Below are 12,420 nucleotides of genomic sequence, written 5' to 3' on the forward strand. Positions count from 1 at the left end.
GGCTAGAACAATAGATAAAAAAGACAAAACAACCAAAACAAAACATACAACAGCGAGGATTCGCATGTGGTCACCCACCATACTACTAACTCGCCGGCGTGTGGCTTAAGTACGGCTGAGCGGACGGGAAGCCCTGTTCTCCACACCCTGTGGTCGTATGTACTAGAAAGAGCGTGGAAGGGGAATTTATAAAATGGATATATTGTATAGCATGCAGCAAAAAGTAATCCCGCTATGGTCCACGATCATATCGAGCTAGGTTTGGCCCTTATTTGTTATTGAGATTGGATCAATTTCCGGATAATACATACATCAGCTAAAACCCCCGAACTAGAGTCATAAGAAAAAGAAAGAGAAAGCAAAATCTAAGATAAACCATCCCAAGGGTCATACTATGCCAGTCGCCCAGTCAACTTATGAATTGGGCGTCGGCGGCCTCTAACCAGGCCCTTTCAGCCCAATCATCCGTCTCTCCCACCTGTATTCCTGCTCAATGAAGCTTTACTTCTAGCCCAATTCTATCAAGTCGATCGTGAATCATAAGAGCTCCCACATCACTCCAGGCGCAGAGAATTGTGATTCTCCACTTTGTCCAGCGCCTCCGTAATACGGGAGCCATCGCCCTCGAACAGGATGCCATCGTACGTCGCGGCGCCTACGAGACAGCCCAGGATCGGGGCAAAGAGAGGCACCACGAAATAGAACCCAGCGGCCGTAAACACTTCGCGGCCGTACAGAATGGCAGAGAACAGTCTCGGGCCAAAGTCTCTAGCCGGGTTGAGAGCCTTGCATATATGTTAGCATTGCGCAAGAACGTTACGGGATATGTGGTGAACCTACGTAGCCAGTCTGCCAGCCCAGCGCCGCCCCGATGGCGAGCAGAAGCAGAAAGAGAGACAAGTGCGGCGCAGGGAAGCGATGGGCATTGCCCGGATCCGAGATAGCGAGGCAGCCAAACATCAGCACCGCTGAGCCCAGCACCTCCGAGAACACGGCTTCCCAGTTCGACGCGTAGTGGGCTGCGGGATAGGTCGAGAAGACACCCGCGGAATGGTGACCGGTCGGGCTGAGGATGGATCCCCAGGGGATGGTGTATTCCGGATCCCACGCGATGATGGCCGACCGGTAGTTGATGTAGACGAGGGCCGCGCCGACGAACCCGCCGAGGAACTGCGCAGCCAGCTTGCCCGGGATGGTTTTCCACTGTCCGGCCGATGGGCGCACCAGCGCCGTGCAAATCGTCACGGCCGGGTTGATGGTAGGACTCGGTTCAGCTAGGTAGCTGGAGAGGCAGACGGCGGCAGCCCAGGAAACATTGATGGACAACCAGGTCCCGTACTGGTAGTCGGACAGCAAGCATTGGGCGACCACGCCATCGCCGATGACGATGAGCAGGGCCGTGCCGAGAAATTCGGCCAGATACGGCTTCAATGCCCGACGGGGGATCATATCTATAGGATATATAGGTAGTGCTATAACTCGTGGATGCAGTACAGGGAAAGGTGGAAGTCATGGATGGATAAGGGGAAGCCGAGGCGGGGAGGCTCGGACTCGGTGGAAATGTAAGTCCGGATTCGCTGATCGTGAATATCAACAAACCCTCGATGCGCGTTGCTTTGCAACATCGCCGCCGCCAACTTCCGGCTTGATTCGCGTGTTGCCTGGTGCTAGGCGGCAATCTTTTGAAGGTGCCACTACTTTCGGTTCACCACTCGTGGTCCGCGGAATGCCAGAAAGCTTCCATGGATAGACGTCCCCAGGGAGTCGACCGCGATACGAGGTGCCACGGTCGAAGCAACTACATCTATGCTTTTTATTTACCAAATCAGACCTGAACAGGGCGAAAATGCCAGATACCGGGATATTCAAGACTCAAGTTCTAGCCCGCACAGCCCGATGCTCACATATCAAAATAGCGACCACGCACGGTAGACATGGTAGCGTCTCCCACGCACCAGCTAGTGGCTATCTGCGACAGACGCCACTTCCGCTACTCAGACGCATTGTCAGCGCCCTCGACCCACCGCCGGGTATATCGTTATCATTATCATTATGCTTCTAGTCATCGGCCTCCGAGCTTAAAAGTCAATTGCCTCTGCGCAACGATGCTGCGGCAGAGTCGCGGACGCGCTGCGTTCCACGACCCAAAATGCACCAGATTGGAATCCGAGAAAGAAGGATTCCAATCCACTGCCGGTGAATGGCCATGTGCTAGCAGACGCGTATCGGAGCATGGTGCTATATTCGTCTTCTGCACGGTGGGTCAGCATGAGGCCCGACAACCTTGGAAGGCTCGTCGAGTGGCAGGGTGAGAAGAAAGCCAGGAACTGCAAGCTAGGCGAAGGGGAGAAGGCTGTTTGGACTATACTGCCATCACAGCTTTAACTCGATCATTTCATTCGTAGTAATGAGCCGGTTTTTGGTATCGATTGGATCGATGGTAAACAAATCCACCCTCTAAGCGATCTTGCATGATAAGCCCGATTGCCCCTTCTTCGTCTTGTATTGCTTTCCATTCACTCCAGTCATTGTCGTCTCCATATTCGTCGCGAAAATTGCACAATGCGAAATCGATCATGACCACCTTGAACAATTGGCTATACGGCTATACTTGAACCAAAGATCGAGCCTCAATCAAGCTTAACTATTCGTCGCCTGAATACCCCACTCGCCTTGGAGCGTTGACGTATCCTCCTAGCTATCTCCTATTGGGGGATGTTGCCTTAATGGGTAGGTCTAATAACTCTCAAGTAACACAGATATAAGAGCAACTATCCACACCTCTAAACCCAGTTCTCACAGCCTCCCGCTCTCCTTGGTCGATATCTTTCCCATCTACCTAGGTAGTGTTGATCGCTTACAAATTGGGGTCTCCTATTGGACCCCGATTCTACATTGATCCAATCTATCCCCCCACTCGATCATGATTGGATAGCAAGATAACGTGCCGAGATATGATATGGTCTTTTCTTGCTTTCCATTTTTGGTCTAGAAAATACAAGGCCTCGAATCAAACACGCCAGTATGAGCAGGGATCAAGATATGCTCCAGAAGCCACCCCCTCACCCAGTCACCCCGAAACGGGACACCCTTGCTGTTGTTGCCCACATCTAAGCTCCTCGTGCATAAACAGACATCAACTCTACGTGATTGGCTGTCAGGGAGTGCTTGAATATCATGCCAGATAACGGTCTTCACATTTGCCGGGATGGTAGGTTACGTCGACTGACAACTACCAGCAGCGGGGTAACCAGCGCTTTATAATACATTCCACCCTCCCCAAAGCTTCCGGGTGCACAATATCATCCTTGCATGAATCCGTTGGAGTCTACTTGCATCACTCAACTTGCATCTGGGCATAGATGATAATTCATCATGAAGAGAGTCGTGGACGCGGTTAAACGGCAATTTCAGCCAACACCTGTCCAGTCGGACGAACCTCAGCCGGGGACGAACAATCCAGATGCCAACCCTGTGGGTCTCAAGTCAGTCAGAAATCCAGATGTTGGAATCGAAAAGGGCGCCCTGGAACAGACGGTCGAGGCAGAGGCAGGTGTCTCTGGTATTGAAGCGGCCACTGCTGTCTGGGGCAAGAAAGGGAAATGGCTCGTCATCATCGGGTAAGCTTCGTGTCGCAAAGCCTTGGGACGAAGCCGGACTAACACATATCAAAGGCTAGCCATGATTATGGTGCTATAGTAGGTGATCGCATGATCATTCTTGGATTGTTGGAGTTTGACTAACCTCATGCATTAGCGAGCTCGACAACTCCACTGTATATGTCTACAACAACTATTCGACATCGTCATTCGATGCTTTGTCAAAGCTAGCAGCACTGAGCACGGCTGGGGCTGTGCTATTTGCGGTCATCAAACCGCCGATTGCAAAGCTCTCCAACGTCATGGGGCGTGGCCAAACGTACATGATGACCATCAGTCTATATGTGTTGTCTTATATTCTGATGGCTTCGGCCAAAACATTCAACACATATGCCGCAGGCTACATCTTATACGTCACGGGGCAGTCAGGAACCAACATCATGAATGACATTGTCATCTCCGACATAAGTAGCGCCCGGTGGCGTGGCTTTGCAATCGGCGTGTCTTTCACTCCTTTTCTAGTGACCCCTTGGGTGTCCGGCTTCATTGCTGATAGCGTTGTCAACGGGATTGGTTGGCGCTGGGGCATTGGCATGTTCGCCCTTCTCATGCCGTTTGGTGCCAGTTTCATCATCACGACGCTTTTATACTATCAGATCCGGGCCAAAAGAATGGGCCTCGTTCTACGTCAGAGAATGACAGTCTACGACTTCTGCTCTCAGATTGACCTGGGAGGCGTCGTGCTCTTCAGCGGCGGCTTTGCCTTGATCCTGGTACCGCTGACCTTGGCGGCAACAACGACGAGCAAATGGAAGACGCCCTACCTCGACGCCCTCATCGCCGTCGGAGCCGCCATGCTGATCGCCTTTCCATTCTACGAGCGTCTTCTGTCCCGTTATCCGTTCATGCCGCCATCGTACTTCAAGAATCCTACTATCAGTCTTTGCCTGTTCCTGATCGCGACGGACTCTCTCGGCTTCTCATGCACACATCAATACCTATACACATGGGCCACAGTGGCGCATAATTTCTCTGCGCGCAATGCGACCTTTTACAACTCAACCAATGGCGTCATGCAGTGCCTGACTGGTATCCTAGCTGGGGTGTTGATGATGTGGACGCGACGTTATAAGTGGCTGGTGATCGTCGGCGCAGTGGTTCGCCTGATCGGTTACGGGGTCATGATCCGCCTTCGAGGAGCATCAAACTCCATGTTTGAGCTTTTCTTTGTCCAAGTGGTACAGGGCATAGGGTCGGGTATCATGCAGACCAACTTGCTGGTCCCGGCACAAATCTCTGTCACACACGCTCAAATGCCACAGATAACGGCCTTGGTGGTCTGCTTTTCATTCCTCGGCTCGAGCGTGGGTGATTGCATTGCCGGCGGCATTTACACCAATACCATCGGGCACGCATTGAAAAACCACCTCGGCAAGGGTGCGACTCCGGTGCTGATAAACACTCTGTCTAACTCGATTCTCGGTGTTGCTCCGGCCTGGGGATCTGCAGAACGCCTCGCCGTGAACCTGGCTGTGAGTCTGCTGGTGACTATATTTCGGATACCTGGAAGCGACTGACAACCGTAAACGTAGTTCTCAGATGTGTTGAGATACATGACATATACTGCGCTTGCATCCTCTGCGCCTGCAGTGGTCCTGGCCTGGTTTATGCCAAACCACAAGCTTCCGTTAGTCATTCTATCGTCCATGGCATTGTCAGCGGCTAACCATGACCGCAGGGATCACAACAACCTGGTTGAGTAGCCAGTGGATAGATAAACCACTCTTAGCTGTTGTGCGTTGTACGTGAAGGAGCTTCTGAGAGAAGGATGTTCTGTCGGCCACACCGACGGCTGGATGACGAGATAGTCACCATGAGAAACCTCATCAATTTAGGACCTTCGACAGCAAATTACCAGGTACCAGAGTAGGTGTCTCTTCAGCAGGAATCGCTTCAAGGAATATTCGCAGAATGCCCTCATATTTATCCTTCAGATTGTCACTCAGGGATAGGAAACCTGTTCCCTTCATCTATAACGCACACGGGTGACTGTTCATATCGCATCTGCCATTTCGATGCAAATGCGTCAATAAATAATTAGACGTGTTTTGAGTTCAAGACAACCTGGGAACTGTCGAGAGCGACCCAGAAGGTGGAGACTTGAGGATCCGGGCCATTAGAACCAGGGTCCACGAACGGTACGAACATGTTCGTCAACAATAGAAGAGATGCTGTAGACTACCCAAGCATGTTAGCGCCGAGGCAACTCAGCCTTGGCAAGCGGAAGGGGAAAAGCTTAGCCAGATGACAGCTTCTTCACTCACATGAGTAGTTCCATCCTTAGTCGAGCACAGAGGACAGGCAGATTTCGTTGCTCTTTTATCGCTGCCTCTACTACACTGGCCTCCGGCTTGACTCAAGTCACATGTCGCCCAAGGCAAGTTTATATACCCAGCCTGTCGATGAGAATGGTATATTGACACATACCTTGATCCAGAGGCTACGAGGCCCGACAGAAGATGATACTGCATGGCACCATGCGAACCGATGCATCCCCGCCACCGATCCCTACTCTTTCTGGATCTACACTCAAGGAGGAACAGTGACAAGCCTGACAAGCGCTGACGGAATCAATGCCAAGGCTGTTTTCATCAAATGGGCGGCCACTGACTTTGTGGCTCCAACCGCGACTGCGACTGCGACCGCGACTAGCACGGCAACCAACACTGCTACATCGGACACATCGCCTAATCATCAAAGGCATGGATTGCTGGGCCTGCTGTGGGCGCTGTCGCTGGGTATGCCATGCTTGTGCTTGCTGTCCTCTGGTACCTCTGACTCCAGAATCGACAAGCATTTATGGGAAATAGTGTTATACGCTCTGCGTGGATACCCAGACTGAGATACCCAGGGACTCTACTGAAAGAGCGCGAATACTTCAAGAAACGACCTATCCTTCATATCCGAGCTTCCCGCAGAACGAGATCCTTCAGAGCTACCATCGTCGTAGTCATTCGAATGGCGGTTATCGGCGCATGCAGGGAAACGACCAAATACCAATGGATGAATGAACCACCCGGAAATGACCCCGCTCAGGATTGCTGCGTTACAGGCTAGATTGGGGTCGTTGGCCTGATCCCGAGTGCCAAACCTGCAGAAGCCGGCAGTCAGGATTGAAAGGTCCCACTCCTTATCATATAGACGCCACCAGCCTCGTCTTTGTGGGGATACGATTGGAGCTGGAGCATGGTGAGATGAGCTACCGAGGTCGTTGCTTGGGATGGTTTGCTTCACAGATGATGCTCCTACGTCTACTCATTCATACTCTGGCTCATGGAATTCTCGCTGATTCCTCCCAGTGCATGTGAGAATTTCCATCCGGATACCTCCGATTTCCTCCTGATAGAGGAGCATTGTGTTGCTATAGAGATTCCTGCTAGTCTTTTTACTAGCCGAAGCTCTCGGGGTCACGCCAGTGATTCGGCGACCTAGTTCCCGACCGGTCCACTCATGTTGCCACAGCTGTTAGGCCTGCTATACAGAACAAGCACTGACTCGCCTAGTGCGAATACGAGTCTTTGCAGGCCCAGATAGAAGTTTTCCGTGGCCGTGATGAACAATCTTGGGTGATTTCCAGATTACCCGGCCAGTGAGACAAAGCCATGGGGGCTGGAGGCTGAGAACATCCTACACGACCTGCACGAACGAGCAGCACGCGCTGAGTGCCGGGATGATAATCCACATTGCATCTATGGATACAACCAAGGACTCGAACACGAGGGCAGACGCACGGCAACTGTGCCTGATCCGGCTTGGCGCATCGGTGGCGCTCGGCTAAGCCGAAAAGTATACGGAGTACTCCGAACATCCCTTATGATTGCTCCCACACATCCCCAGCTCCTTCTTTTCGCCCCCGATCCCAAAGTAACGCTGCAGAGCACGGTTCACTTTTCAGGAAACCCATATACTACCCTAGCTCCTAGAGGTCTACAGCGATGGTGTCCTGCAAAAAGAAATATGTCGGGGGAGCGAGAAATCGGGGCCGGCAAGAGCCATTGTATAAATTGATACTCTCCATGCCAGTCCCGGGACGCGGTGAATAATACTATCTGGTCATAGTTTACGTAGGAATTATGTTTAGAAACAGAAAATTTACTTATCGTTGCCGGAAATAGTAAAATAACGTGGTCGCCCCTGAAGCCATGGGGATTCTGTGTGGCGTCGGGGCCCCGCCGCAGTCCGGACGGGAGGTTTCCACTAGGGTTTAGTAGAGAGAGACACACTATACCAAACCGGGCTTCAACTGCGAAGTGCGAAGCGCAGGTATACTTCGCGTGACATGAACTGCGGCAAGGCCGAATTCTGGATTTCCATCGTCTCGAGACTATGCTCGAAGACGGAGATTAGCCTCCGTTGACAATGTGGGTTCGATAGGAGACGTTCATTCCATCCCTGCCGGACTCCGGTTGAAGGGAATCATAGGAGGAGCTCGCTATCATTATGGTGGGTCAAATAGATGAAAGAATCCAAGGTTGCATTCGCTACACGACGGAGTCGTCTGTGCCACCACGCAGCCGCTCTCCGATTGGCGAAGCTTATCTGGAACAAGCCTCGCAGATTTCAGGCCGGATACCACTTGGCTCCTCTTGGCCACTCGCGGCTGCTCTTGGCCACCGTACGAACCGAAATATGTCCTAGCTTATTGGACAACCCTGGTCCGATCCCCTAGCGGCGGACCTTCCTCCCCTATTCGGTCTTTCTCCCGTCCACATCTTATCGTTTGGAGGAGCTTCTGCTTATCACTGTCGCATGACCAACTACAAGCGTCCGTTGAGGAAGAGGAAGGTGGTCGAATGGCGCTGATTGGCGAGTCTGCGAGTACACATTGCACTCGCAGGTTCGCCCTTTGGCTACAAAGCTGCGTGGTGACCAATAGAATGCACAACTCGCCACGTTTTCGCCAGAGTGGATGGAAATCACACAGAACTCTTACTATTTCCGCTCCACGAGGGGTGGTGGCCACACTGATCCACGTCCAACTGACAGGCTTCTCGAACACCACCGGAGCTTTGGTCAACTGCGCTCCCATCCAGAGCGGCTATTCCCGGTATTCCGTCGGCAGGAATCGTTCTCCTGCTCACGTTCGTGATAATGATAATGATAATCGTAATATGCACTTCATTCGAGAGAGATATGGGATACACGCAGCCTGCCACCACCGTCTCCATCTGCTCATTTCACTGGCTCCCCCACTCTGCAGGTTATCTTTGCTAGTGGCCGTTCTCGTTCATTTCCACTTCCCACGCGGAGTCCGTCGCAAATTATAAGAGCGCGTCTCTCCCTCCATTGATCTCTTTTCCTCCCCTCCCCCCAGTTCCTCTCGAGTATTCCATCGCTCGTTTCTCCACCATGTCCATGCTCCCCGGTCCTCTGGCCGTGACGGCCCCAACTGAGCAAATGCGCGAAACCGGCGCGGGGCCTGAAGAGATCCAGAAGATGGAGAAGTCTGGCGCCCACCCCGGTGTGCGCCAGCGCCTCTGGGGCTTGGAGGCGCGTCTCGATTCGACCGTGACCTTTGAGGAATTCACCTACTGGGCCAAGATCGAGCGTGAGATGGAGGATGAGGAGTACCACCGCTACAAGGCGCTCGGCTCGGGTACATCAAAAGGCGGTCTTCTGGGCATGGTGAAGGGCTACTTCACCACAAACCCGTACGAGGATGCCAAGATCCACGAGTCGCGCGAGCTGCAGAGCCAGGAGGAAACCGCCCAGTGGTCCGAGAAGAAGACCAGCGTCGCGGTCAAAAACCAGGATGGCTCCGTCAGCCCCGTCGCCCCTTCTGGCACCCACGACCTGGACGCCGAGTGGCGTCTGGCGGCACGAGCCCTGCGCAATGCAGGCTGGGGTGCCATCTTCTATCTGATCACCACCGACATTCTGGGCTGGTCGCAAACCCCCTATGTCTTCGCCAACACCGGTTACGGCATCGGCGTTGGTATCTTCGTTCTCATGGGTCTCGCTGCCTTCCTGTCTGGAATCATGATCTGGAGGACCTTCCTCGGTCTTGACTCGTCTCGCTACCCCGTCCTCAGTTTCGGTGACCCATTCCATCGTCTCTACGGCCCGAGAATGCGTCACTTCATCAACTTCATGCAATCCCTCCAGATGTTCCTCAGTGTGGCCGTCGTGCTCCTGGGCAACACGGGTATCATTGCCCAGCTCGGTGGAAGTGCCAATCTCTGCTACATTGTCTGCGGTGTCATTTCCCTCGTCGTGAGTATGGCTAGTGGTTACATGCGGTCCCTGAAGCACCTCGGCTGGCTCTGCAACCTGTCTGTGTGGATCAACATCGTTACCTTCATCATCATGTGAGTCCAAGCTTCGTCACAGCATAGGCTAGCTCGCTAACTAAATTATCTAGCTGCGTTGCTGCGGCTAAGTACGGCCCTGATCCCACTGCTGCTGTGCAGAACGGTATTCTGCCCAAGGAATGGGCCAACACAGCGACAATGGCGCCCGTCAAGACCTTCGCCAACGCCCCGCCTGCTGAGTATCAGCCCACCGACACTGATCTCTTCGCCGCCAAGTTCAACGGCATTAACACCATGGTTTGTACGTTTGAATCTCTCAGAACACCCCCGAAAAGGTCTTTAGTCTTTTGACCAGTGTGAGCTGACTCGTTTGATCAGACGCCTACTCTGGAGCTGTCATGTTCGTCGCCTTCTTGTCCGAGATGCGCCGTCCCATGGACTTCTGGAAGGGGTTGCTGGTCGCGCAAACTTTCATTACCGTTGTCTACGTCTTCTTTGGTGCTTTCGTAAGCTTTCATGGTCCTTGAAACATGGCCACGGACTCGAAAACTGACAATGTTCCAGGTCTACCACTACTACGGCCAGTACAGCTACAGCAACGTCAACCAGTCCGTCAACCCGGAGAGGCTCCAGGTTGTATCCAACGTGCTTTCCCTGCTTACCGGTTGGCTTGCCGTCTGTAAGTTTTGATCTGCCTCCCCGCCATATTCTTTTCCCCGTCAAACTGACCTCTCCAGTCCTTTACTTCAACGTCGGCATGAAGACTGTCTACCTCGAGGTCGGCCAGGAAATCTTCAAGCTGCCCAACATCACATCGACTACCGGCAAGTACCTCTGGTGGGGTCTCGGCCCGGTCTACTGGATCATTGCCTTTGTGGTCTGCATGTCCATCCCCCAGTTCAGCGCCTTCACCAACTTCGTGGGCGGCCTTTTCAGTCTGAACTTCACCTACTCCTTCTCGGGCATCATGTACCTGGCCTACAAGATCCAGGATGGCGCCAGATTGCCCGGCGAGGGTTTCGACCCTGCCACCGGTGAGACCACCCGCCACGATAACGGCGTCAAGCGCTGGATCCGCGGTTTCATGAACACCTGGTATATCAGCGTGCCTGTCCTCATCTACAGTGGCCTTGGCCTGGCGACTTCGGGCATGGGTACCTGGGCTGCAGTCTTGGCTCTTGAGTCGGCGTTTGGCCCTGGTGGCACCGCCCTCACTTCTTGGACTTGCACCAACCCTTACTACTCCGGCTAAGCTTGCTTCGTCAACGATATGACGCGTGTGAGAAGTCTGCTTGGAAGACTGTCCTGTGTTGCTGGGACTCACGGATACGAGTACACGTGCACGTATGATGATGGCTTGCGAGGAATGTCGCCTTTTACGAGCTTTTGCTCTTGTCATGTATCTACTCAATATGGTAATGCGCCTATATACGGGCAGAAGGAAATATTTTATTCTTCACTCTACATGGGATACAAAGTAGTAGCATTGGAAGAGGTTCAGCTGAATCCCATTCAATCACCCTCTTCTTGATCTCCATGTCCGAAACTAGGTCGAGGTCTTGTCGTCTGGAGAATATTTACTCGTCAGCTATACTAATAATCTCGAACGAGACTTGAATCGAGACAAGGGGATTTCCAGGGTTCAGAGGTTGTCTGCTCGGTGCTTCGCCGGGCCACAAGAAATCGTCTCGCTGAACCTCCCCAGGGCCATCTCTATCTCTCACCTTATTTGGCGGGTTTGGCTGGAAATCCATAGGTCGCGGCTCGAACTTGCCTTTTCTTCGCAAAGGGTTTCTGGCTGGATTCGGCCAGTTTGTTCGAAACATTCCTGCGCATTGGTTCGCTAGTGTATGCTTTGAAGCTCTTCCTCGACCTTCACAATTCGATAGTTCTGGGGTTTAGTGGTATCAGATCCGAATCAAGCCAGTATTGGTAGCTTGGTCTGTACATGGGAACAGCTGGTGGTCCTTTTGCCGGACGAAGCGTGGCAAATCAAGGATGTATAAACCTGTGATCTCCCTTTCTGCTAGACCGAGAAAGTCCAGGCTAGCGGTTTCACTCTCGATCATCATCCGGGAGATGTATTGTGGATATGATCTTCGTTGATTGGCAGGTTCAAGATTGACACAATGCATAGCAGGGAGGTACGTTAGAGCTAAGGATATGGAAGAACGAGGAACAGCCAAGCATACGAGACAAATTCGGCTGACATCTACGCATGAAAGACTACCTAGGTAGCATCGCCAGCTAGCCCAGATGAACAAGGAAACGATCACATTTCGTAACACACAAGCGCCGTGCCGATGGAGGAAGATTTTTTAGTTTTTTTGTTTTGAGAAAAAGAAGTTTCCTTTTGCCTTCTCGTTGTGTAGTAACAAGAAAAGCTTGAGTATCACATCATCATCGCATCTTCCTATTGCCCCACATTCCCAATTCCCAGAAGCCTCCCCAAGCCTCCACACGATCAAGAAAAGGGCAGGTGTGTCATCAGGGAATTCGGGTAAGAAGTA

The 12,420-nt window shown here is 52.5% G+C and overlaps 4 protein-coding genes across 4 annotated transcripts; 3 read left to right on the forward strand and 1 right to left on the reverse strand.

The window, feature by feature from the left end:
* Positions 1–554: 554 nt before the first annotated feature.
* On the reverse strand, positions 555–1,449 carry N7459_002080 (uncharacterized protein; the record flags this gene model as incomplete). The annotated part of the gene is made up of 2 exons (XM_056941265.1): positions 555–785; positions 841–1,449. The coding sequence occupies 2 exons, from the start codon at positions 1,447–1,449 to the stop codon at positions 555–557; spliced, it is 840 nt and encodes a 279-aa protein (XP_056803120.1).
* Positions 1,450–3,375: 1,926 nt separating this feature from the next.
* Positions 3,376–5,362, forward strand: N7459_002081 (uncharacterized protein; the record flags this gene model as incomplete). The annotated part of the gene is made up of 5 exons (XM_056941266.1): positions 3,376–3,620; positions 3,675–3,698; positions 3,757–5,131; positions 5,192–5,286; positions 5,338–5,362. The coding sequence occupies 5 exons, from the start codon at positions 3,376–3,378 to the stop codon at positions 5,360–5,362; spliced, it is 1,764 nt and encodes a 587-aa protein (XP_056803121.1).
* A 662-nt stretch (positions 5,363–6,024) lies between these two features.
* On the forward strand, positions 6,025–6,469 carry N7459_002082 (uncharacterized protein; the record flags this gene model as incomplete). The annotated part of the gene is made up of 2 exons (XM_056941267.1): positions 6,025–6,397; positions 6,444–6,469. 2 exons carry the CDS (start codon positions 6,025–6,027, stop codon positions 6,467–6,469), a joined length of 399 nt encoding a protein of 132 aa, XP_056803122.1.
* A 2,539-nt stretch (positions 6,470–9,008) lies between these two features.
* N7459_002083 (uncharacterized protein) lies at positions 9,009–11,162 on the forward strand (the record flags this gene model as incomplete). The annotated part of the gene is made up of 5 exons (XM_056941268.1): positions 9,009–9,967; positions 10,021–10,211; positions 10,289–10,416; positions 10,475–10,589; positions 10,648–11,162. The coding sequence occupies 5 exons, from the start codon at positions 9,009–9,011 to the stop codon at positions 11,160–11,162; spliced, it is 1,908 nt and encodes a 635-aa protein (XP_056803123.1).
* Between the last annotated feature and the right edge of the window lie 1,258 nt (positions 11,163–12,420).

Source organism: Penicillium hispanicum (genome assembly GCF_028827665.1).
Source record: "Penicillium hispanicum strain IBT 35686 chromosome Unknown utg000002l_segment0_segment0, whole genome shotgun sequence".
Taxonomy (NCBI): Eukaryota; Fungi; Ascomycota; class Eurotiomycetes; order Eurotiales; family Aspergillaceae; genus Penicillium; species Penicillium hispanicum.